This window comes from Arachis hypogaea, chromosome 1, assembly GCF_003086295.3.
Source record: "Arachis hypogaea cultivar Tifrunner chromosome 1, arahy.Tifrunner.gnm2.J5K5, whole genome shotgun sequence".
NCBI lineage: Eukaryota > Viridiplantae > Streptophyta > Magnoliopsida > Fabales > Fabaceae > Arachis > Arachis hypogaea.
This window is the reverse complement of record NC_092036.1, coordinates 31,497,343-31,522,299: the sequence shown is the minus strand read 5'-3', so window position 1 is coordinate 31,522,299 and position 24,957 is coordinate 31,497,343. Positions and strand designations below refer to the sequence as shown.

At 35.9% G+C, this 24,957-nt stretch overlaps 1 protein-coding gene across 2 annotated transcripts; it reads left to right on the top strand.

The window, feature by feature from the left end:
- Positions 1–650: 650 nt before the first annotated feature.
- LOC112801369 (lon protease homolog 2, peroxisomal) lies at positions 651–20,434 on the top strand. Of its 2 annotated transcripts, XM_072196896.1 has the most exons (17): positions 651–992; positions 1,814–1,926; positions 2,025–2,127; positions 2,290–2,459; positions 3,141–3,232; positions 3,526–3,705; positions 3,790–3,873; positions 4,608–4,735; positions 4,827–5,028; positions 5,120–5,326; positions 6,040–6,170; positions 6,645–6,858; positions 7,257–7,559; positions 7,734–7,928; positions 8,185–8,430; positions 19,447–19,548; positions 19,849–20,434. In XM_072196896.1, exons 1-17 carry the CDS (start codon positions 886–888, stop codon positions 19,930–19,932), a joined length of 2,661 nt encoding a protein of 886 aa, XP_072052997.1. In that variant the 5' UTR covers positions 651–885; the 3' UTR covers positions 19,933–20,434. The 2 variants fall into 2 exon arrangements, with proteins under 2 accessions (XP_072052997.1, XP_072053001.1); XM_072196900.1 differs by lacking the exons at positions 19,447–19,548; positions 19,849–20,434 and adding an exon at positions 9,706–10,523 and having other exon boundaries at positions 670–992.
- The last annotated feature ends 4,523 nt before the right edge of the window (positions 20,435–24,957 follow it).

The window sequence follows — 24,957 nt, the reverse complement described above, 5'->3', positions numbered from 1 at the left end:
ATTATTATTATTATTATTATTATTATTATTATTATTATTATTATTATATGCATATTTTTTATTTAATTTTAAATTTTTACTGCTTATGTTTTTAGTTTATATTTTTACTTCTCTTTCTTCAAATATTTATTACATATAATTTAGAGAGGATACTAATGTTGTGATTAAAAGTTAGAATCAAAGTTCAATTATTTAAAACAAAAATTTGGGTTAATTTTATAACTATCAATATAAATTTTTTTATACTAATATCTAATTATATTTTTATATAAATAGAAAAAAAAATTATTTTTAAATAACAAGTATAAAAGTTAATTATTTCTATTTGTTTACCAGACTTAACACCTAATTAAATATAAAAATATACACATTAAATTTTTTAAATTTTAGACAATAAATATTAAAATTAATTATTAGTAAAAAATTAAACTCCTTTACATGAAAATAAAAACTAAAAATCTTATTATTTGAATTTTTATCTACAAAGTCTCTGATCTTTTTAGCCGATAAAAATTTTTGTTTTCTATGATTTTTTTATAAAAATAATTTTATTTTATAATTTTTTTGTTATCATCTATCTATAATATAATGACAAAACTTACATAATTTTAAAAAATTTATATTTACATATAAAAATACTAGTTAAACATATGATTAGAAAGATGAATTATGTTTAAAAAGCAAAATGGTAAACAGGGGAGAGAGATAGAGAGAGAGTGTGCATATGTTTAAGAAGGAAACAAAGGTCCAAAGGTCGTTAGTTACGTTCCTTTTCTTTCTTCTTCGTCTTTGTTTGCTTCCCTTCTCCAATTTTCCTTTCTTCTTCTCTCTCACAAGTCACTGATTCATTGATCGGTGGATATTCCCTCACACAGAATCACGACCATGGCCGAATCGGTGGAGCTTCCGAGTCGCTTGGCGATCCTTCCTTTCAGGAACAAGGTCCTCTTACCCGGCGCCATCATCAGAATCCGATGCACTTCCCCTAGCAGGTACCAATTTTCTTTCTTATTTTGCGCCTTCTATTGTTCCTAACCAAATTTGCAAATTAATTTGATCCCTAATAACAGCCTTAGTTGAGTTTTTGCTTTTTGCTTTTGCTTTTGTTTATTATTGTTATTATGGTTTTTTACCTTGTTCTTTTTGTTGTTTGTTTCGGATTATCTTATTTTGTGTTCAAAATAGGTTATAAACTTATAATCAATAGTAATAAAGCTGCTTACTCCGAGAATTTTCCAACTTTTAGAGGCAAAAAGCGATTTTTCCTCAGTAAAGTGGATATTTTGAACCAATTATTGGCTGGCTTGAGTGCTTTGCCATGTATGAACTCTTGATTCGAGTATGAGAATATGGTCTCGTTATATTTTACAAGTGTTAGACAACTTTCACCAATTGAGCTAGTTTTTTGAATGAGTTAGGTCTATTCAATTCTAATAAAAATAAAAAAATACCGGAAGAGGTTTACTTTCTAGTTGACAGTTGACTGACGCTAATGTATCTAAAGTCTAAACACAATTTATGTCTAAATTCGTTGAATTTTCAATATTTAAAAAAGTGAAAAAGACATGTTTTTATACGGAGGAAGTAACAATTTTCGTTGTTGATTTCATTTATCACGTGCTGGTCAGATATTTAGTCTATTTTTTTAAATAAAAAAATTATTGGTATCAATGGTATGCTATCATGGAGAACTCGACAGTTTCTACTTTTGAATGGATTGGCATTTAGCTAACAGTTGAATTTATTCATTTATTGTCTTCAAGCTTGTGCATACTTGTGACTACTTTTCTCTTTTATATTTGTGTCAATGAAGTGTGAAGCTGGTGGAGCAAGAACTTTGGCAGCGAGAAGAAAAGGGGTTGATTGGCATCTTGCCAGTGCGTGATGCTGCTGAAATTAAGCCCCTGGGCCCAGTTGTATCTCAAGGTTTTAAACGGATTAGTTTTTTTCTTGGTCTTTTTAAAGGGAAAAAAATTCGCCAGTTTTGTAATGGTCATTTTTATTCATGTTCCTTGTGGGTGCAGGTACTGATTCTGTAGACCAAAGCGCAAAAGTCCTAGGTGGTTCATCTGATTCTCATAAGCTTGAAACAAAAAAACCGAATGATGTTGTTCATTGGCATTCCAGGTATAGCTAGATTAAACGAGCAGCTTTTGTTCCACTTTAAAATCTAGTATCAAGTTGGTTTGATGATAACATTATAAAATTTAGATATATATAAATTCATCCTTTTCTCACAAGTTTTGCAATGGTACAAAATGAGAAATTTATGGATTTTGGGAATTTCAGAGGGGTAGCTGCTCGAGCATTACATTTATCAAGGGGAGTGGAGAAACCAAGTGGGAGGGTCACATACATAGTTGTTCTTGAAGGCTTATGCAGATTTAGTGTCCAGGAACTTAGCACAAGAGGAACATACCATACTGCAAGGATATCGTCCCTTGAGATGACTAAGACTGGTAATTCCATTATCTTTAACTTCAGTATTAACTTTTGTTTATACTTGGCTTTTCTCAATATTGAAATTGATAAACAGCAGTTGGAAAGAATAATAACATGTTAGAGATGTATCCTTGTGGCAATAATAACTTGCCTTTTGATATTATTTTTTCTCCCCAAGAATAAAACCAATAGTCTTGTGGCAATTGGTTCTTCCCACAAGTACTTTCTTGTTCTATATCAGTCTTGTTTTCTTGCTATGAAGTGCATGGTGATGCATTTGCACAGTTAGCAATTAAAGCACCATCATAAATATGTATGTGAATATGTGATGATGTAATGTAGTATGGTAGATATGCTAATGTGAGTTATATTTGAAGTCTTGAAGATATATGTGAGGTATCATTTCCTATTTGAAAAAGATGTCAAAGGTCAGATAAGACAATAATACTTTTTTTGTTTTTTTGTTTTTTAATTATGAACCTTCTATTGAGGAGTGGGTATGTGGGTTTACAAGGTCTTGAAGTAGTTTATTCAATTATGATTCTTGTCTTTCGTTTTATCAAACTTTGCCAAATTTTTAGCATTATGATAAAAAGGCAAAAAGGAAGTCTAAATATGTTTTCTTGTGATCTTATTACTGGTGAGATGTAATCCATTATCTTTGAAGATGCTGAGTTACTTCCATTTTTCAAATTTAGAGATGGAACAAGTGGAGCAAGACCCAGATTTCATAATGTTGTCTCGCCAATTTAAAGCAACTGCTATGGAGCTTATTTCTGCTTTGGAACTGGTAATGCTTCTCCTTGAAGATTTCTTCCACCGACATTGACTGAATACGTGAAATGCCATTTGAATATTGGACTTTAAAAACCTTGGTGTACTGTTATAATCTGTTGAATAATACAGTTAGATTTGATATGGTGGCTCAACATATACCTTGACAGCTTGTAGATAGGCTAATCTTTAGGTAATCTGTTGGACTTTTATGTTGTTGATAGAGACCATCATTTATAATATTTTGGGCCAGTCATGCTTTCTTAATTGCATTATATTATGTGCTGACAATTTGAGCTTAATTTACAGAAACAAAAAACTGGTGGAAGGACAAAAGTCCTTTTGGATACTGTTCCAGTTCACAAGTTGGCTGATATATTTGTTGCTAGCTTTGAGATCAGTTTTGAAGAACAGCTATCTATGTTGGATTCAGTTGACCCCAAAGTCAGGCTTTCAAAAGCAACCGAGTTAGTTGATAGGCACTTACAGGTAAGCAATATAGGTAATGGTTCCTAGTGCTGGCCTGGTTTCATATTGTCTGTCTCTAATTCCTGGCATGTCTTCTGCGAACAGTCAATTCGTGTTGCGGAGAAAATTTCACAGAAGGTTGAAGGACAGTTGTCAAAATCCCAAAAGGAATTTCTTCTGCGCCAGCAGGTTAGGGTTCTGGCACCATTTTGGCTAATATATTCGTTAAATGTAAAGCAAGGACATGGGTTTTGATGATATAGTTTCAACCTTGTTAAATTCATTGACATGTTTCAAGCCAACAATTTACAACGATGACTGTGTTGGCTGAACTTCACTCAAAGCAATTTGCTTTAGCATTTCAGTAGGAAACATTTCCTTTATTATTTTAGGATTTCATATTGATGTTGAGTTTAACCGACCCTACTTAGTGGAATAAGATTCTACTGTTTTTGTATATTAATTGTAGGATTCTATCTCATATTTAGGCACTACATTGTAATACCTATTTTTAAGAGAGAAACTTATGTAAAACCTTTTAGTTTCTCTCTGTTTAGATGTAGGTTTAACATGATTGATGTGACCTTGTTGCTTAAATGGCATTGCTATACTCTCTGATGTTTCATATGACAATTGTGTGCATGTTTTTATGCCCAGCCATTGAATATTCTTGGTCTGTAAGGCGCCGGAAAATTCTTGGTAGTTAGTTGTTCTGGTTTTATGATAGAATATGCTGGGATATTGTGTAATGATCAGAAACTTAGTGATATCCACGTAAGCAGCAATCTATTATGTAATGGGTTTAGAATTTTCTGGTCAGCTCAGCAGGGTAACATTTTACTATTGTTTATATGTGCTATCCTTTTTTGGCTTTGATTTAATAGCAGTATATTGTTTTCCTTGTTTTTCTAAAAATATTTTAGATGAGGGCTATCAAAGAGGAACTTGGTGATAATGATGATGATGAGGATGACCTGGTTGCCCTGGAACGAAAGATGCAGGGTGCTGGAATGCCTCAGAATATATGGAAGCATGCACACAGAGAGTTGAGGTACTTTCTGATGATGGTGATTATTGATCTTTATGATGAAATTACCAGTTATGGAGATAATCAGTTAAATTTACTGTAATTTCGGTCTCAGGAGACTTAAAAAAATGCAGCCTCAGCAACCTGGGTATACCAGTTCACGGGTTTACCTAGAGCTTCTTGCTGATCTTCCGTGGCAGAGGGCCAGCGAAGAGCTTGAGCTAGACTTAAGAGCTGCGCGGAAGCGTTTGGACAGTGATCACTATGGTTTAGCAAAGGTCAAGCAGCGGATAATTGAATACCTAGCCGTTCGCAAGGTTGTCAATTACTATGACTTTTTTGCCTGTATATATATTGTACTTTGTGAAATTTAATCTGTTTCTAATCAAGTATATGTATGAATCACAGCTTAAACCAGATGCAAGAGGCCCTGTGTTATGCTTTGTTGGACCACCAGGTGTTGGGAAAACATCATTGGCATCTTCCATTGCTGCTGCCTTGGGAAGGAAATTTGTGCGCATATCCCTTGGTGGAGTCAAGGATGAGGCTGATATTAGAGGACATAGGAGAACATACGTTGGAAGCATGCCTGGGAGACTTATAGATGGATTAAAGGTTAATGACATAATATCCACCTAAATTTTGAAGATACCTATATTACAATCTGTAGGGCCTTTGTAAACATATGCTGAAAATTATTGATAGTTTTAGATTTTGATACATGGAATTCTTGCATTTTCTTTTGCCTTTTGCAATTTGTTTTTGTCCTAGTGAATGAAACTAGAGATCAGATGGGTTAATATTAGGAAGCATGAAGACAATTTAGATGCCAAATGTTTGCAAACAAACCACAGAATATTAGAATGAACAATGCAGATTTAGCATAATAGAGGTAGTGGATTCCTACTCCATGATGGTTTTTTGTATGAGGTGTGACTCTTTTCTGAGCATTCAGTGCATATGATTGGAGTTTAGATGAGATGAAGTCTCATTTCCTTCAATAAGATAAGAGTTTAAAAGTAGGACAGATGGCATGAGGGATATTGCCACTTTCATTAGTAGTTCAGGAGTTAGAATCTCTCTCTCTCTCTCTCTCTCTCTCTCTCTATATATATATATATATATATATATATATATATATATATATCTTTCTGGTAATCTCATTTCTTTTGTAAATTCATGTGGCAGAGTTCATTTATTCTTTCATTATCATATGATGTAAAGTTAATTTTAGTTACTCTAGTGTTGGACTAAAGAATAGAATTTGTAAAATTTAGTTCATGCTGTTTGGTCTTACACTGAAATGCTTTTGTGCATTTGACCTGTAGAGAGTAGCTGTTTGCAACCCAGTTATGTTGCTTGACGAAGTTGACAAAACAGGTTCTGATGTTCGTGGAGATCCAGCTTCAGCGTTGCTCGAAGTTCTTGATCCAGAGCAAAATAAAACATTCAATGATCAGTATCCTATGCTGCAGTAGTAATTTCTTGATTAGAACACATGTTCTATTGCATTTTTACTATCGGGTTGTCAGCCCCAAGTGATCTTTTCCTATTATAAGGAAGTTTCTTATATAGATCTGGACAGAGTTGGCAATATGTTTGTGTGTTTTCACTGTTTGGCTTTGTCCATTTAAATGAAAAGGCTTAGATGATTATCAAGGATTAAGTCATTAGTCAATTCTATTTTTACCCTTTTAATTAGGCTATCGTCTTAACAAGCTGTATATCCTGAATAATCTTTGGGCCTTCACTTTATTTGTCATCGCTGAGGAATGATATATATGCTCTCCTTATTACTGTTGTCTTATCTTACTTCTCTCTTTTGTTTTTGTTTATTTGTTTTTTTCTTTTACTTATCTTTTTTCCTTTCTGTTTAAAATTATTGCGTAACGGGACAGGATTAGTTCAAAAGTTGTTCCTTAATCTTAGCTAGCTATTTGAATGTTCCGTTTGATCTATCCAAGGTAATTTTTGTGGCAACAGCAAATAGGATGCAGCCTATTCCTCCACCACTTCTGGATAGGATGGAAGTTATTGAGCTTCCTGGATACACACCTGAGGAGAAGCTCCAAATTGCCATGCATCATTTGATTCCAAGAGTTTTAGACCAGCATGGATTGAGTTCTGAGTTTCTTCAGGTTCCAGAGGTACTGCTTGTCTTCAATATGGTAGTTAGGGAGTGATGCAGATTTTCTGTTCATTTGCCAGAAGAACAAATATTTTAAGTTCCATCTAGGGTTAAATTTAAGCAAGCAAACAAGTAAATATTCTAGTGTCCACCTTTCAAAGGAAAAAAAGGGACTAAGATGTTATTTATGAATCTGTCATCTTTTAAATAAATCTATGACTTAGCAATTAAATTTATATTTATCCAGCCTAGCAGATATCTTTTCTTAATCTGCAAAATCTTTGGAAGATCAATGGTATGTTTTAAACTTAGGTCATACTGTTGTTGATTGAACACCAGAAGTCTCGCTTTAGTAGTTCTTGGGAAGGATGCAAGTAATCTTTTGTTACAGAATTTTAATGAACTCCTTTGATGTAGGAGATGGTGAAACTTGTCATTCAAAGATATACCAGGGAAGCTGGTGTGCGAAACTTGGAAAGGAATCTGGCTGCCCTGGCACGTGCTGCTGCAGTAAAAGTTGCAGAGCAAGAACAGGTAGTTCCACTAAACAAAGGGATGCGGGGACTTGCTACACCACTTATGGAAAACAGACTTGCTGATAGCACTGAAGTTGAAATGGAAGTGATACCGATGGGTGTCAATAGTCGGGAAATATCAAACACGTTCAAGATTGCCTCTCCTCTCATTGTTGACGAAGCTATGCTTGAAAAAGTGCTTGGGGTAATTAATATAGAATGATATGTTATAGTACATAGAGAAGGCTTTGTTACATTTAAATGAGTTACCCTGCTTATAGTTCTCAACTTCTCATCCTGAAAGGTTTTCACTAAAAAATCTAAGATTTGATAATATGCTTGAGAAGTACTGCCTATTTATTGATATCGTTGAATGCAGCCTCCAAGATTTGATGATAGAGAAGCTGCAGATCGTGTTTCAACCCCTGGAGTCTCTGTTGGACTGGTTTGGACTTCTTTTGGTGGAGAAGTTCAGTTCGTGGAGGCTACGGCAATGGCAGGGAAGGGTGAACTGCATCTCACTGGACAACTTGGTGATGTTATCAAAGAATCAGCTCAAATTGCATTGACATGGGTAAGCTATAATATCTAATTCTATTTTTCCTCCCATCTTCTTACATGCATCTTATGAGCTCTCTGTTTCAAATATTTATGGCACCTGTGCATATATGATTAATTATCTAAGGGGTTTCATTTGCCAATAAGTATTGTTTCAAGGCACTGTCATTCCCTTTAGCAGCAAGGTGGTGTGTACTTTAACATTGTGTGTGTGACATGTAGTGAATCAATTATCATTACATGCTCGTGACTATAGAGGATTGATTTTATAGGTAAGGGCAAGGGCAACTGACTTTGGGCTGGCTACGGCAGACGGTATTAATCTTTTAGAGGGCCGGGATGTACACGTTCATTTTCCGGCTGGCGCTGTACCTAAAGATGGTCCTTCAGCTGGTGTGACGTTGGTCACAGCGCTGGTATCACTCTTCAGTAAGAAGAGGGTAAGATCAGATACAGCTATGACTGGAGAAATGACATTGAGGGGGCTTGTACTCCCTGTTGGTGGCGTCAAGGATAAGGTAAAGTTCTTATGTCTTCATCATCTGTATAAACTTTCTATGAAGCTACGATGGGTCTTTGTTCCATACAAGGATGAAATAGGATGTTAGCCCAAATTAACTACTATACTGATTAGTACGACTGTACGAGCAAGAAACGTAACTCGGATAAAATTCATAAGAAAAATAAGAAATACAGGTTCATTTGCTTGTGAAACTTATTCTGTTCTTAAATCTTAGTTAGACTCTGTTAGGGAATTGGGTATTATGGGGTGCTCAAAGTTCCACATCGAGTAGTATGGGATGTTTGATGTTGTATATAAGAAGAGTGATTCTTCCCTCTTATGAGTTAGTTTTTAAGGTGTGGTTTTCCACTTTCCTTAGATACTTAATACAATTTCTTTTTGATCTAATCTGCCGACTCTTTTGCCATTGGCCATGGCCACCACATTGTCCACCATAAAGCAGGAATTTGGCCATGGCCGCCTGTTAACTAGATCAAATCAAAATCAGATTCCTAATTTTTTCCATGTATCGTTTTTGTAAATAGAATCAATTATAATATCCTTTTTCTAGTGTAGCTTAATTTTAGGAATTTTACTATTAGAAATCTTTTTTTTTATTTATTTTAGGCTAGAATTGTTTTCTATTTTTTAGTTATTTTTATGTCAGTAATTCCTCTCTAAAGAGAATGATTCCCTGCATATTTGATATACATAATATTCAAACACTTCAAGTTAGTATTAGAGCAGGATTTTTGCATTGTGCCTCTGATTTATAGCTATGGCTGACAGTTCCTCAGTCACTAATCATGAACAGAAGGAGAATACCATTCCTACTCCATCAGATTTAAAATCTGAACAATAGGTACTAGTTAATGGGTCAAACTACTAGTTAATGGTGACTCCCATTCAGTTCAGATCACCACATTTCGACTCAATGGGTCAAACTATCTTAGGTGGTCTCAATTAGTTCAGATGTACATCCGTAGAAGATGGAAGATTGAATATCTCATCGGTGAGCGAAGCCAGCCCAACGTCACTAACCCACAATATAATGTGTGGTATACCAAAAATTTCATGGTGATGACATGGCTGGTGAACTCAACGGAGGAGGATATCAGTAGTAACTATATGTAATATACCACTGCTAAAAAATTGTGGGATAGTGTCAAGGAGATGTATTCTGATATTGGGAACAAATCCCAAATTTATGAATTTACTCTGAAAGTTAGAGAAATTCAACAAGGGAGTGACAATGTCACCAAATATTTTCACATTGAAACGTGTGTGGCAGGACATTGATGATTTCAATAACTATAAGTGGAATTCAGCCGCTGATGCCAAACACCACTAACAAACAGTGGAAGAAGGGAGGATATTCCAATTTCTTGCAAGCTTCAATGTGGAGCTAGATGAAGTTCGTGGCAGAATTATTGGAAGAACAATCCTACCCTCAATTGGAGAAGTATTTGCTAAAGTTGGAAGAAAAAAAACTCGTAGAGCTGTGATGATGGGAAAACACAAGACTGAACAGACTTCTTTGGAGTTTAATGCACTTTTAGTGGCATCTGCTACACTTAAAAGTTCATCAAATCAGAAACACCCCTCCGATCTTTGGTGTGACCACTTCAATAAACCTCGTCACACCTGAGAAACCTGTTGGAAGATTTATGGAAAACCAGCACATCTTAAAGGCAGCAAATCTGATTAAGGAAAATTCATCAAACTTGAATAAGGAACAGGTTGAGCAGCTCATAAGGCTGTTAAATTCCAATTCTGTGTCTAGTACTCCTAGTGGTTCTTTGGCTCAAACAGGTAATTTTAGTATTCTTATGTCCCTTAACTGCACCTCAAACTTGAATGCACTATAGATTGTCAATTCAGGTGCATCTGATAATATGATTAGCCCGTCCTCTTTATTTAAAACTTATTCTCTTTACTTTGGAAATGAGAAAATTAGAGTTGCTGATGGCAGTTTTTCATCTATTGTTGGAAAAGGTACAATTAAATTGTCCAAAAACATTGATCTAAGAAATGTCTTACATGTACCAAAGCTTTCTTGTAATCTTCTCTCTATTAGTAAAATCTGCAAAGATTCCAATTGTACTGTGACATTCGACGCTCATGATATTTTTTAGGACCGGACCTCAGAAAAGATGACTGGTAATGCTAAGATGATGGATGGACTTTATCATTTTGAGGATATTTCGGAGGATAAAGTAGCTCAAAAATTTAGTGGTATAAGTTTTATGTTTATAAAAGACCAAATAATGTTCTGGAACAATAGACTAAGGCCTAATTTGGATAACCAATTTAATTAAGCTCCTTTTGATAAAATAATTTAAACAATAAATGACTCTGTTGGTAAAGGTTCATGTATGGGGTCCATCGAAAATAACAACTCAATTTGCAAAAAAATGGTTTGTAACGTTTATCGATGACCACACATGACTATGTTGGATCTATCTCATGCATGAAAAATCTGAGGTTTCTAAAATTTTTCAGTATTCTTTCACAATGGTAGAAACACAATTTGACAGAAAAATTTTTAGAAGTGATAATGGTACTAAATATTTTAATAAAAATCTTGGTGAATTTCTTCAAAAAAAAAAAGGTATTCAATATCAATCTACATGTCCCAATACACCCCAACAAAATGACATTGCTGAAAGGAAGAATAAACATCTTCTTGAAGTAGCACGTGTCCAAAGTATTCATGGGGAGATGTCCTAACAGTAGCCTATTTCATAAATCGAATGCCCACGCGTGTGTTAAATTACTGCACACTGTTGGATACATTCAAAAAGAATTTTTCAGCATGTAGGTTGCATTCTGATTTACCTTTAAAAGTATTTGGTTGTACTGTATTTTTGTATACACCTTCATATTAAAGTAAACTTGATCTAAGGACAGAAAAATGAATTTTTATTAGCTATTTTCCAAGTCAAAAGGGTTATAAATGTTTCAATCCACACAATGAAATTTCATGTAAGCATGGATATTTTTTTGGAACATGAAACATTTTTTCAGAAAAATTCTCTTCAAGCGGAGAGTTTAAGTGATTTTTTTTTTACATGAACTTTTACCAACTCCTATATTACATATTGAGGATACAACTTTCACTGATTAAGCAAATTCTGAAATAATTGTGAAACAAGATATGAAAACTAATTTTAAAATTGTGCCAAAACTAGTTAGAACTCAAACAGGAAAAGAAATACCACAATCAGAAAAGGAGTTTTGATGTTATGTTTGGAAATATCCCAAGAAGACTAGAGACCATCCCATCATCTCTGTATCAACCCAATCTGAAAACCCGAAAAACGGCACAATTGTAGTACTTTGGGAATTTCTAGGTAAATCTGAAATTGCCACTTCTAATAATAACTTACCACTAGTTCTTAGTAAAGAAACCAGAACTTGCACAAAAAAAGCACTCAAAATTAGCACCAACCATCTTATTTCCAATTATGTCTCTTACCAAAATTTCTCTCAAAATCAAGTCCTTACTTCTAAAATTACAAATCCGTTTGAGCCTAAGACTGAATGTTTCCAACTGAAAATAACAGTGTTAGAAGAGTGGCATGCACTCAAGAAGAATAAAACTTGGGAGATTATAGACTTGCTACATGACAAAAAATTGGTTGGCTGCAAGTGGGTTTTCACAATCAAGTGCAAGGCTGATGGAAGCATAGAGAAGTATAAGACTAGGTTAGTAGCTAAGGAATTTACACAAATCTATGGAGTAGATTATCAAGAGACCTTTACTCTAGTTGCTAAACTCTATTTTGTGAGGATTCTCTTATCTCTTGCTGTGAATTACAATTGCTCTTTACATCAATTGGATATAAAAAATGCTTTCCTAAATGGGGAGCTAGAGGTGGAGGTGTTCATGAAACTTTCACCCGAATTTGAGCTGAACTAGGGAGGAATAAAGTATACAAACTAAAGAAGTCTCTTTATGAATTAAAACAATCCCCAAAAGCTTGGTTTGAACGACTTGGAATGGTGGTGAAAGAACTTGGTTATATTCAAAGCCAAGCTGACCATACACTTTTTTATAAACATTCAACAGTTAATAAAACTGCTATTTTAATTGTATATGTGGATAACATTATTCTGACAGGTGATGATATCTTAGAGCTAAAAGACTTGAAGGAGAAGCTTGCCAAAGCATTTGAAATCAAAGAATTTGGCTCATTAAAATATTTTCTTGGAATTGAATTTGCAAGGTCTAAGGAAGGCATTTTTATGAACCAACAAAAGTACATCCTAGATCTTTTAAAAGAGACGGAGTTACTTGGTTGAAAAGCTGCTAAACCACCTATAGAGCCTCACTTAAAATTGAAGCCAGCTGAACCAAAAAATGTAATGGACAAAGGGAGATATTAGCGGTTAGTGGGAAGGCTAATCTATTTATCTCATACACGTTCGGATATAGCTTTTGTTGTGTGCATGGTAAGTCATTTTATGCATACATTTAGCCGAGAACACATGGATGTTGTCTTTAGAATCCTAAGGTACTTGAAGGAGTTGCCTGGAAAAGGATTATTCTACAAAAACTATGGACATCTTCAAGTAGAAGTCTATACATATGCAGATTGGGTTGGGAATGTGTTATATATCCTACAGAGAGAGAGAGAGAGAATAATTCCTTTACCTTATCATTATTCTAGAAGAAGCAATAAAGAAAACAGAAGAATAATAGGGCAAGAAAAATATGTAATTATAAGTGATAATTAATTTGGTTACAGAGAGGGAAGGCAACAAAAGGAGGAGCTGATTAGGTTAGAGGTAGAAAAAGATTTGGAAAGACTTAAGCTAGGAGAGAAGAGGACTCTCAAAGTTCTGTTATTTTTTACCGTTTTATTGTATTTCTATATTTTTCTTAAAATAAATTCCAGTATTACAACTGGTATCAGAGAACCGATTTTAGGTGTTCTGTGCATGGTTTCCACGCGAGTTGCCATGGAGTCGAGGTTGGAAGTCTTGGAGAAGTAAATGGAGGAGATGAGGGAGGCCCGTAATCGTTCGCTGGAAGCTCAAAACCGATCGTTTGAACTTCTATCCACCAACCTGCTGAGACAGGTGAGGGAAATGCTTCTGCAACAACACGACCAGGGAGGAAACGGGGCTGGAAGGAGAAGCAGGGGAGATGGAGGAGGTTTAGAAGGCAGAGGCGGCGCCGATAATGAAGGTGAAACAGCACAGAAGAGATTTGAGCCTACCAGGAAGCTTGACATTCCCATCTTATTGGGAGATGATGCAAATGGCTGGCTGGTGAAGATAGAAAGATATTTTTGTGTCACCCAGGTGGCTCCAGCAGAAAAGATGGACTTTGTCACTCTTGCTTTTAAGGGAGAGGCTCTCTCATGGATGGAGTGGTGGGAACAACACACCTTTTCAGGCATGGAGACAATTCAAGGAAAGCTTATTGAAACGTTTTCAACCTGGAGCTACTTTCAACCCTATGGCTTCGTTACTAGAGGTGAAGCAAGTGGATGACGTTGCTCAGTATGGGCGTGAGTTTGAGGATGTAGCACAAATGCAGAGAAACCTGGAAACATAGGCTCTCATGTGCATCTTTGCAAATGGACTCAAAAAGAAAATTCAGGCCGAGTTGGAGGTGGCTCGGTTCGATAATTTACCAGCTCTAATGGATAGAGCCACAGCTATTGAATTAGGCGAAATCAAGCATGGAAGGAGACTAGGGTTGACCCTAACGGCAGGAGGGCGGAGGGGTTGCCGAAAGGGAGCGGGTCAAGAAGATCTGGTTTGGTGGGAGCTAGATTTGGATTTTTCAAAAATCCTAGTTCGGCGAAGTACAACACCTACGACATCAGAGGCGAATCGAGGGGCGAGATTGGATCCATCACAAGCGGAGGCACCCTTATTCCTCGTACATGCCTTAACACCAGTTCAAACGGAGGTAGCAATGCTTCTCATTCGCAGACGACTCGTAACAGCTTAATACGGCGACTCGAACAAAGAGTGGACAGAGAGACAGAGAAAAGGGTTGTGCTTCAGATGTGGAGAGAAGAGGGGACTTGATCATAGGTGTTCCATGAAGCACTATCAAATCATACTCCTAGGAGAAGATGCAGAAGAGGAGGCAGAAGGAGACATAGGGATGAACAAGAGCAACATGAAAGGGAACCTGAACGGGAAGAACTGCAAATGTCATCATATGGCTATTGGGGATTTACTACTCACAAGACCTTTAAGGTCCAAGAGGAGATTCAGGGCAGAACAATCGTGGTGCTCATCGACCTTGGGGCTTCAGCAAATTTCATTGCCACCGAGGTGATTAGGCGGCTGGAGTTACCAGTGAGAAAGATAAGGGAGTTTCAAGCGGAGGTGGGGAACGACCCTATAGAAAAGGAGCATGAAGGCTGGGAAGGAGTTCACTTGAATATTCAAGGGGTCCAAATAGTCCAAAACTTCTTTGTAATAAAGCTGGGCTATTCGGAAGTGGTGTTAGGAGCAGGATGGCTGGCAAGTCAAGGGAGGTTTGTGGGAGATTATGGAGAATTAACATTGAACTGGAAGCAAGATGGCAGGGAGATGCAACTAAAAGGTGATCCTTCCTCGAGCAGAAGCAGGGCTTCATGGAAGAAAACTTTGCACACACTAAAAAGTGATGGGGAGGGTTATGTTATCACCACCGGGGTTGCTGCCACCGAGGAGCAAGAGCAAGAGCTAGAGGTGATTTTTGCAAAAGCTAAACAATTTCTACAACAATATGGGGACTTATTTCAGACCCTCTGTAGGCCCCCCATCCAAACGCGAGAAGAACCATGCAATCATATTGAAGGAAGGGTCAGAGATTCCTCGCATCAGACCCTATAGATACCCACAATATCAGAAAATCGAGATTGAGAAAATTGTAGAAGAGATGCTGAATTTTGGCATCATACGTCCAAGCACTAGCCTGTTTTCAAGTCCGGTGATCTTAGTTAAAAAGACAGATGGAGGCTGACGATTTTGCATAGATTACCGAGCATTGAATCGAGAGACCATAGCTAATAAATTTCCAATTCCGGTGATTGATAAGCTACTAGACGAATTGGGAAATGCAAGAGTATTCTCTAAACTAGACTCAAGTCCGGCCATCACCAAATAAGGATGAGAGAATATGACATCCACAAAACTGCTTTTTGAACTCATGAATGACACTATGAGTTTCTCGTGATGCCTTTCGGGCTCACAAATGCTCCTTCCACTTTCCAGGCACTCATGAATCAGGTGTTGCGGCCATTTTTGAGGAAGTTCGTTTTGGTTTTCTTCGATGATATACTCGTTTATAGCTTGAGTTTGGAAGAACAGTAGGGTCATTTGCAGCAGATTTTTGAAGTCCTCCCGTGCAACTAGCTTTACCTCAATAAGAAGAAACGCAGATTCGCCCAAGAACGTATTGAATACCTGGGTCACATTATATCTAAAGAAGGAGCGGTAGCACACCCCAAAAAGATTCAAGACATGATGGATTGGCCAGTTCCAAAGGACCTCAAAGGGTTGAGGGGATTTCTTGGGTTAACCAGTTACTATCGTCGTTTCGTGAAAAATTAGAGAGGCATAACTTGGCCCCTTACACAACTATTGAACAATGATCAATTCAAGTGGAGTAATGAGGCACAAGTAGCTTTCGAAGCACTCAAGACTGCCATGGCGACAGTCCTGGTGCTAGCGGTCCCTTCATTTTCAAAGCCCTTCGCAGTGGAAACTGATGCTTCCGGGAAGGGAATAGGGGCAGTACTGCTGCAGGAAGGCAGACCAGTGGCTTACATGAGTCAGAAACTTTCTAAATAGGCTCAACATAAATCTGTTTATGAGAGGGAATTGATGGCTATGGTCTTGGCAATTCAAAAATGGAGGCATTACCTCTTGGGTAAACGGTTCACAGTATATACAGACTAGAAAAGTCTTAAATTCTTTTCAGAAAATTCCAATTTGATGCTGTTTCCATGGTTTTAGCTGCTGAATGGGCAAACTTAGAAGAGGAGGTGCAACACGACCTAAAACTCGAGCATCATGCATGATCTGATTTTCGGAAAGGAGGTTACTGCTGGATATGCATTGAAAAAGGGGAGGTTGCTGCACCAAGGGCGTTTGGTTATTCCAAGGCATTCGAAGTTGATTCCCAAGATATTAGAGGAATTCCATGACACAAAGTTGGGAGGATATTCTGGTTTTTTCCGAACTTACAAGAAGATAGCTGGAGTACTGTATTGGGAGGGAATGAAGAAGGCTATCATGGATTACGTGAGACACTGTGAAGTATGCCAAAGGAACTAACATTCCACCTTGACTCCAGTTGGGTTGCTACAGCCACTCCCTATCCTGACAAACATTTGGTCGAATATAGCTATGGACTTCAGTGGAGGACTACCAAAGGCACAAGGGAAAGATTTCTCACCCTTATTCAACAAAGGAAGTTGCAAACCTTCTTGTGAAGGAAGTGGTGAGACTTCATGGGTTCTCTACACGGATTGTTTTTTACTGTGACCGGCTGTTCATGAGTGGTTTCTGGTGAAATCTTCAAAGCAGCAGGCACATCATTAAATATGAGCTCAGCCCATCATCCCCAAATAGATGGGCAAAGCGAAGCGGTCAACAAGTGCATAGAAACTTGGGTAGAATATTGGTATAACACCAGTTATCATGGGTCGATCAAAATGACCCCTTTCAAGGCCCTTTATGGAAGGGATCCCCCGATTCTGCTGCGAGGTGAGGGAGAAGCTGCGGTTGAAGAAGTAAGAAATCTTATGGAGGAAAGGAATTAGATGTTGGATGAATTAAGGTTTCAACTAGAAAGGGCCCAAAACCGAATGAGGACATATGCTGATAGGAAGAGGAGGGACGTAACTTTTGAGCCAGGAGAGTTTGTGTACCTCAAACTGCAGCCTTATCGAATGAAGACCTTGGCAAAAATGGTCAACCAAAAACTGAGTGCAAGATTCGATAGCCCTTATGAGATTCTGGAGAAGATTGGGCAGGTTTCCTACAAGCTTAAATTACCGGAAGGAGCTCGGGTGCATCCGACCTTCCATGTTTCTTTAAGAGTATGAACTACAAGCTAAACCCCAAAAAATCCTAGCTGTTGGAAAAAATGCGGCTGGTAAATTGGAGGTGTTGATCAAGTGGAGGGACCTTCCAAAATTCAATAATTCGTGGGAAGCAGCAGCTGCAATTCAAGAAGCCTTTCCTTCCTTTCACCTTGAGGACAAGGTGATGCTTTAAGGGGAAAGTAATGTTACATATTCTGGAGAGAGAGAGAGAGAGAATGCTGAGTCAGCAGCAAAGGCAGCTTAAAAAGGAAAGAAAATAATTCCTTTACCTTATCATTATTCTAGAAGAAGCAATAAAGAAAATGGAGGAATAATAGGATAGGAGAAGTGTGTAATCATAAGTGACAATAATTGATGATTCGATTAGTTAGATTAGAGAATCAGGGAGGCGTAATCATAGGAGTTGAATGCTTGATTTTAGGAGATAATTATGATAATTAATTTGGTTACAAAGAGGGAATCCAATAAAAGGAGAAGCTGATTAGGTAAGAGGTAGGAAAAGATTTGGAAAGGCCTAGGCTACGAGAGAAGAAGATTTTCAAAGTTCCTCTGTTCTATTGTATTTCTCTTAAAATAAATTCCAACATAACAACTAACAATACACCACCCCTGGAGAGTCGACGTCCACAGTGGCTTCACTCTATTGACACTGATCCAACGGTAGCCACTTTGCTACCTGCTATCCGTATTCGGTATTCACCTTAATCCGGCCTATAGGTAGCCCTTTCCATGGCGTCAACAGCCACGCTCTGATACCATTGTTAAGTATCTAAAAAAAGTGGGAAACTACACCTTAAAAGCTAGCTAATAAGGGGGAAGAACCACTCTCCTTAGATACAACGTCAAGCATCCATACTATTTGATGTGAGACTTTGAGCACACAACAATACCCAAGTCCCTAACAAAATGTCATGGATAGAAGTTCAACATTTGGGTATTGTACTTTTGTTGGAGGAAACCTGGTTAGTTGGAGGAGTAAAAAACATAGTATTGTGGCACGAAGTAGTGCAGAAACTGAGTTTAGAGTAATGGCTCATGGAATATGTGAAGCACTATGGGTAGAGAAAATCCTACAAGAACTAAAGGTTCCCATTTCTCCACAAATAAAGTTGTATTATGATAACAAATCTGTAATTTCTATTGCCCATAATTCACTCCTACATAACAAAACTAAGCGTTGAAATTCACAAACATTTTATAAAGGAAAAGATTGAGAGAGGATAGATTTGTATCTCATATGTTCTGTCCACGGAACAATTAGCAGATGTTCTAACTAAATGATTACCCAAGAAGACCTTTGATAGCATAATAAGTAAGCTGTCAATGAAGGATATCTTCAAGCCAACTTGAGGGGGAGTGTTGACTAGATCAAATCAAAATCAGATTTCTAATTTCTTTTATGTATTTTTTCTGTAAATAGAATTAATTATAATATCTTTTTCTTTTTAGTTTAGTTTAATTTTAGGAATTTTATGATTAGAAATCTTTTTATTTTAGGCTAGTATTTTCCCTATTTTTTAGTTATTTTTATTTCAATAATTCCTCTATAAAAAAGATGATTTCCTGTACATTTAATATACATAATATTCAAACACTTAATTGTCCACCATAAAGCAGGGAACTTTTTGTTATTTAATTTTTATATTTTCACACTCGCTGCATCCAACCAATAATCCTCACTTATAATTCATAGATATGGTTAAGTGCGTTCATTTGTGCGCTCTGTTTACTTGTGTTAATTTCGTCCTTTAGACAAGCAAACAATTTGTGTGCTTTGTTTGTGGGCATGCTACAGTGATATTTCTGGGGAAAAGAGTTTGCGAGTATGTAGTGAATTGTTTGACAGACATGCAGAAAAATAGGCATCTCATCAATTATGTGCTTCAAATTATTGTATAGTTCAGTGATTTAGAACTATGCATTTTCTTATCAAGGACCGTCATCTAATTTTTGTCAATCATTCACAGGTGTTAGCAGCACATCGTCATGGTATTAAGAGAGTTATCCTACCTGAAAGGAACTTGAAGGACTTGGTTGAAGTACCATCATCAGTTCTGGCCAATATGGAGGTAATTTTACTTATTTCTACTTCATGCTGGTATGTAGATTTAAGATGTCCCACATTAGCTGTCATACAATAAAGTGCAAATCTACCATGGGTTTTGTATTGGATATTCCTGTGTTCTTAATTTGGTAAAGTATTATTTTGGACGATTCAACCGATAAAAACGAAATTAGAATTTAACCCAAACGTTAGGGACTATCCTTCTTAATTCCCATAGTTCTCAATGCATGTCCTAAATGGCTAAATAGCTTATATTTTAAATGAAATATTAAACCACATCTTGCTTCTGAACTTTCCTTAACAGATACTGATTGCGAAGCGGATGGAAGATGTGTTAGATAATGCTTTTGAAGGTGGGTGCCCTTGGAGACAACACTCAAAGTTATAGCATAGCAGTTTGGTCTTTAACTAGCAGCAATCTGTGTGTTTCAATCACAAATGGCTTTTACCTGGCATCAACATCTGGTCCCATTCCTTGATCCTTGATTGATTTTAAAGACATTGGGAGACCGAGTATGTAACAATAACAATAACTCGGATGCGCAAAAATTCAGGAAAAATATATAAACAATTCAGATGCGAGCCAACTTCTCCATTGGAGCAGAGGTACTTGTGGAACTTTTACATGACCACCATATGGCATGTTCTTACCCCACCCCCCAGCTGCCCAGCACCCTTCATGATGTAAATTAAACTAAATTGTTTTTTTTTTTTTTAATTTCATAGTTGTGCATATATAATTAATTTCTCTAAACAAGGGAGCTAGCTCTCTCTCTCTCTCTTTCTTTTTCTCTCTTTCTCTCTCTCTATATATATATTTGGTTGTTTGGCCATTTTTTAGGTTTTTCTTTAAATAAATTAAAAAAATATATATTTACTCTTTTAATCAATTTTTTGTTTATTTATTTATTTTTTTTTATCGTTTATGGTAACTTCGTACTGTACTTCCACAGTTACACCCAGATGAGAGAAAAGCTACTCCAAAACGGTTTATTTGTTGAACCTGCTCATTTTCTAAATATTAGAGTTAAAACACATGATTTGTTAGGGAGCATTATAAAGTAAGCACTTTTTTATGTATTTTAGCTTTTTGCATATGGAACAATGACATCGTACTTTTGAAGTTTCAAGTTTGCTGTCATATTGTAATAGAGTTATGTTACATATACACTAAAATTAGCCATCAAAATCTACTAGCAATATAAAATACACATTAAAAATAAATTAAACAATACATGTATTTATACACAAATATATTAGTGGTTGATTTTGGTATACAATCAGTATTTTTTATTGTAATATGCTTTTGACGTAGTCTGTTGACTTAGACTTGGTTTCCGAGGATATTGTATTTTACGTGAAGGCTTTCTCAAGTTTACATTTCACCTAGTTTTTTTTTATATTAATTAAAGAAATTTTTCTTAGTATATTATAGACTTGAGTAAATGTTAAATAATAATTAATAAAATTATTAAACTATATTTGTGCTTGTTAATAATCAAAATTTAATCTGAGATGCAGTAAAGTTAATAATCTTTTTCCTTTTTGTGATTACAAAACAAACTTCAAAATTTTTTCAATGATTTTGAGAGATGCATATCAAATGATTAAGAGTATAAGAGCCTAAGGTAATCGTTTTTCAAAAAAATCGAAGTACCATATCAAAAACCAACTTAACCAATTCTAACTCAAGTTATGTTGTCAGTTCCTATAATCGACACGATAAACTCCGACACAAAATCAGAGGTGAGGATAACATGACACTTCATATAGATAAGATATACGTATGAAGCACAACAGTATATCAGAAATAAGGGTAGGGCATAGGCATACAATACATCTCAAAATGAGCATCATATTATTGATCAATTCAAGGTCTAGAGTAGTAAGACATAAATGAATAAGAATGGAATACAAATGAAACTAAAATGGCTAAATCTACATGATGTCAAATGAGCTTTGTAATATACTCTATCATATAAATCCTTACGTTATAGTCGTAAATTAGAGATGGTGAAATATTACGACACCTAAAAACAAAATACATACATATATTCCAAAGCTAGTAATATAGTTAGGAGTTTGTGAAAAAAGAATAACAAAACGACAATAGCATCGCACTCGAAATATTAAAGATAGAAAGCATCGATTACACACACACATCAGATTTGAAAAAAGATACATAATAAGTATTAGTCTCGATTTACGAAGAAACGACCGGTTAGAAAAGATTACAAACAGAAATATACTCAAAAGACAATCATATTTCTCCAAAATAAAACCTCTAAGAGGGATATACAATACGTATTTAAAAGTGGAGAATAAATATATACTAATTACAAAAATACAAAATACAAAATACAATCCCAAAATAATTTTCGCTTTTCAATGAGATATCCAGCACGCTCAACGAGGTGCACTACATCTTGTATATGAAAATAAACAAATTTCACAACGGATGAAAATCTGAAGGTTTTCAGTAGAGTAATAGTTCCAGATAGAGACTATGTATAACTACTTGAACTCGCTAGGTAATCTTAAACTCCAAACACACAAGGTTCAAGCCTAAAATTTTACTAAACCAAACTGGGTAAATATGCTAAGTTCTCAGCTAGATCAGTGGTTCTTAATCTCCGTTCTTCACAACACATCTCAGCATCTTTCTCTCTAGTATCACAGTTGATCAGTATTTAATTTAGTAATTAGTTTAGTAGTAGCAATCATAAGTAGTAAGATTCAAACACAAACAAAGGCAAATACAATAAATATGGCAATTAGCAGTTAAATAGAGTTATTCACATAGACAATCCAAGTACAATATGCAAACCCAAACAATAACAGATAGATGCACATGATGCACGCCTGCCTTATGGCCATAAGCTCATGGGTTGGTTATACTGCTAAACCCGACACTAAATCCACTTGACATCTCATGGATCGGTCTCTCGGTGCACTTCACTAGAAGAAAAATCAACAAGTTGTGGAACCATTATCTCAATGAAGTGTGTCGTCTCACCTTCCCCTAGAGGTACAATCGTGCCAAGACAATGGATTAAAATGCCGTCTCATTCTAACAGAGAGTGTTGCCTCATTTTGCACCCAAAAGAAACCATAAACAAGCAGGATTAACCACCATTCTTGTGATGTATGAGCATCTTAAGTATTTTTCATGGGCATTTCTTATAGAAAATTTATGACTTTTGCTTGATAATTATATGATTTTCAAGCCTATTCTATTAGTACTTTGATTTATTTGGCTTCATGATTCTTGTAGAGAAATTTTAGGAAAAGAGAAGTAAAAGAACAAGGAAGAACCAAGAATTGAAGACAAGTGCAAAGAGAATTCATGGATGTTATCAACCCTGACCTCTTCGCACTCCAACGAGCGTAACTTGAGTTACAGATGTCCAAATGACACATTTTTAGTGGCATTAAAGAGCTAACTTTCAAAGCTTTCCAACGATATATAATAGTTCATATTTGCTCTCTGGCATCATGGCGTTAAACACCGTGACATTGGCGTTGAGCGCCAAACTGCATCCAACATCACATTCCTCTCTACCTTGTTGCCGCTAAACGCCACATCACCGGCGTTTAGCGCTGGAGCAAGAATTTCAAGCCTTTCCTCTCAGGCGTTGTGGTGCTTAATGCCACATCACCGGTGTTTAGCCCCGGAACAAGGAACTCATGCATAACCTCTCTGGATAGGTGGCGCTAAACGCCACAGCATTGACATTTAGTGCTGCAAGGAGTGAGGATCACGTCTGCATTGGAATCACACAAAAGATTTTATTTGGTTTAAATTTAAATAAATAAATAGAAAAGATATGGTTAGGTTTTGTATAATTTGAGTTTGAATAATTTAGGATTTGATATAAAAGGGAAGATTAGAAACCCTTCTTCTCTTCTCCGACTTTCGCACTTTTCAGTTTTACACACTTTTACACTTTAAGATTCTCTCTGCACCATGAGCCACTAAACTTCCATAGTTAAGGTTAGGACCTCTGTTTATTTTGATGAATTAACAACTGTTTGTTCTTTTGCTCTTGATTAATGCATTCATTTATATTCAAGAGTTGGTTTTGTTCTTCATCCTAAATATGAGTGTATATTGAAAAATAACCCTAATTTAAATTGAATTCCTTTAAATCTTGAAAAAGTTACATCATTGGAATTAAAGATTGAAATCCTTTTCTCATAATTCTTTAATTATCTAGATTTAATGTGATACGTGATATATAATCGGATTATTTTTGGATTCTTAAGAATTGTGTGGCTTATAAATTAGAATTTGAACTTAACCTTTTGAGATAATTAATGGTTGATTAGGTTAGAAGAGACTGAATTGGATTATATATCACACATTCAAGACTAGATAATTCTAAAATTAAATTTTCCAAAGTAATAACAGAATCCAAGATAGAATTAGAATATTTTTCAATACTTCTAACTATTAGTGATGAAGAACGAAACCTAATCTTGAAAAAGTAGAAAAGCATGAATTAAAATAAAGAAAATAGTCACATTATAAATCCATAAACCAAACAGAGCTCATAACCTTCACCAGTGGAGGTTTAGTTACTCATGATAATGAAAAAAACTAAAGAGATGAGAGATATACGTATGTGGATTCTGGATCCCACCAGATTTTCTCTTTTGTAAATCTTGTTCACTTATTTATATCCTAAGTTATATTTAAAATTCAAATTCAAAACTAACCCTAATCTTATTTTTCGGAATGATAAGATAACTACCTACTTGAATTCAAATCAGATATTAACAATAATTCAAATCTAATATAGAAATAAATTCTAACAACCAAATCTTATCTTTCTAGAAAGAGTTAAATACTAACTAATCACTTGAATATTGAATCCTAACAAGAAAGTAAGGCTTCCCAGGGGTGCATTATTGGATTTGGGCCTTGGCAAATGTTTCATCTTAGGAGTTTTAAAGTTTGGAGCGCCAGGCGTTGCTTCTAGAATTTGGGTGTTGGCCCATTTGTGCCTCCAGGGGCCAAGGAGCGTTGGGCATCAGTGACTGGGCATTGGGCATCGATGAGGGGCGCTGGGCACCGATGGTTGGGTGCCCATTATGATGTTTTGGTCACCCAGTTTTGTTGTTTGGGATCCTAATTGGGCATTTCTTGGACTGTACTTGTGTTTCCTTGTTCAAAATGCTTTAATCATTGATTACTTTGAGAACAAAAACTCCTGAAAACACAATAATACTAAAAAAACTCCAAATACTTGATTAGTTTTATAACTTCACTAGAAAACATAAGAATTTTTATTAAAACCTAGAAAATCTAATGAAAGAGAAACCTAAAAACTACTAAAGATGCCTAGGCATCACAACACCAAATTTAAAACTTTGCTTGTCCTCAAGCAAAATGAAAAGTAAGTAGAAGTTA

What these genes read in the sequence shown, in the direction of transcription:
- LOC112801369 (XM_072196896.1), top strand. Translation starts at nt 886, where the DNA reads ATGGCCGAATCGGTGGAGCTTCCGAGTCGCTTGGCGATCCTTCCTTTC. An exon ending in CCTTGAGATGACTAAGACTG is followed by an intron (nt 2,460 to 3,140) that starts GTAATTCCATTA and finishes TTTCAAATTTAG; the next exon opens with AGATGGAACAAGTGGAGCAA. An exon ending in TAGTTGATAGGCACTTACAG is followed by an intron (nt 3,706 to 3,789) that starts GTAAGCAATATA and finishes TTCTGCGAACAG; the next exon opens with TCAATTCGTGTTGCGGAGAA.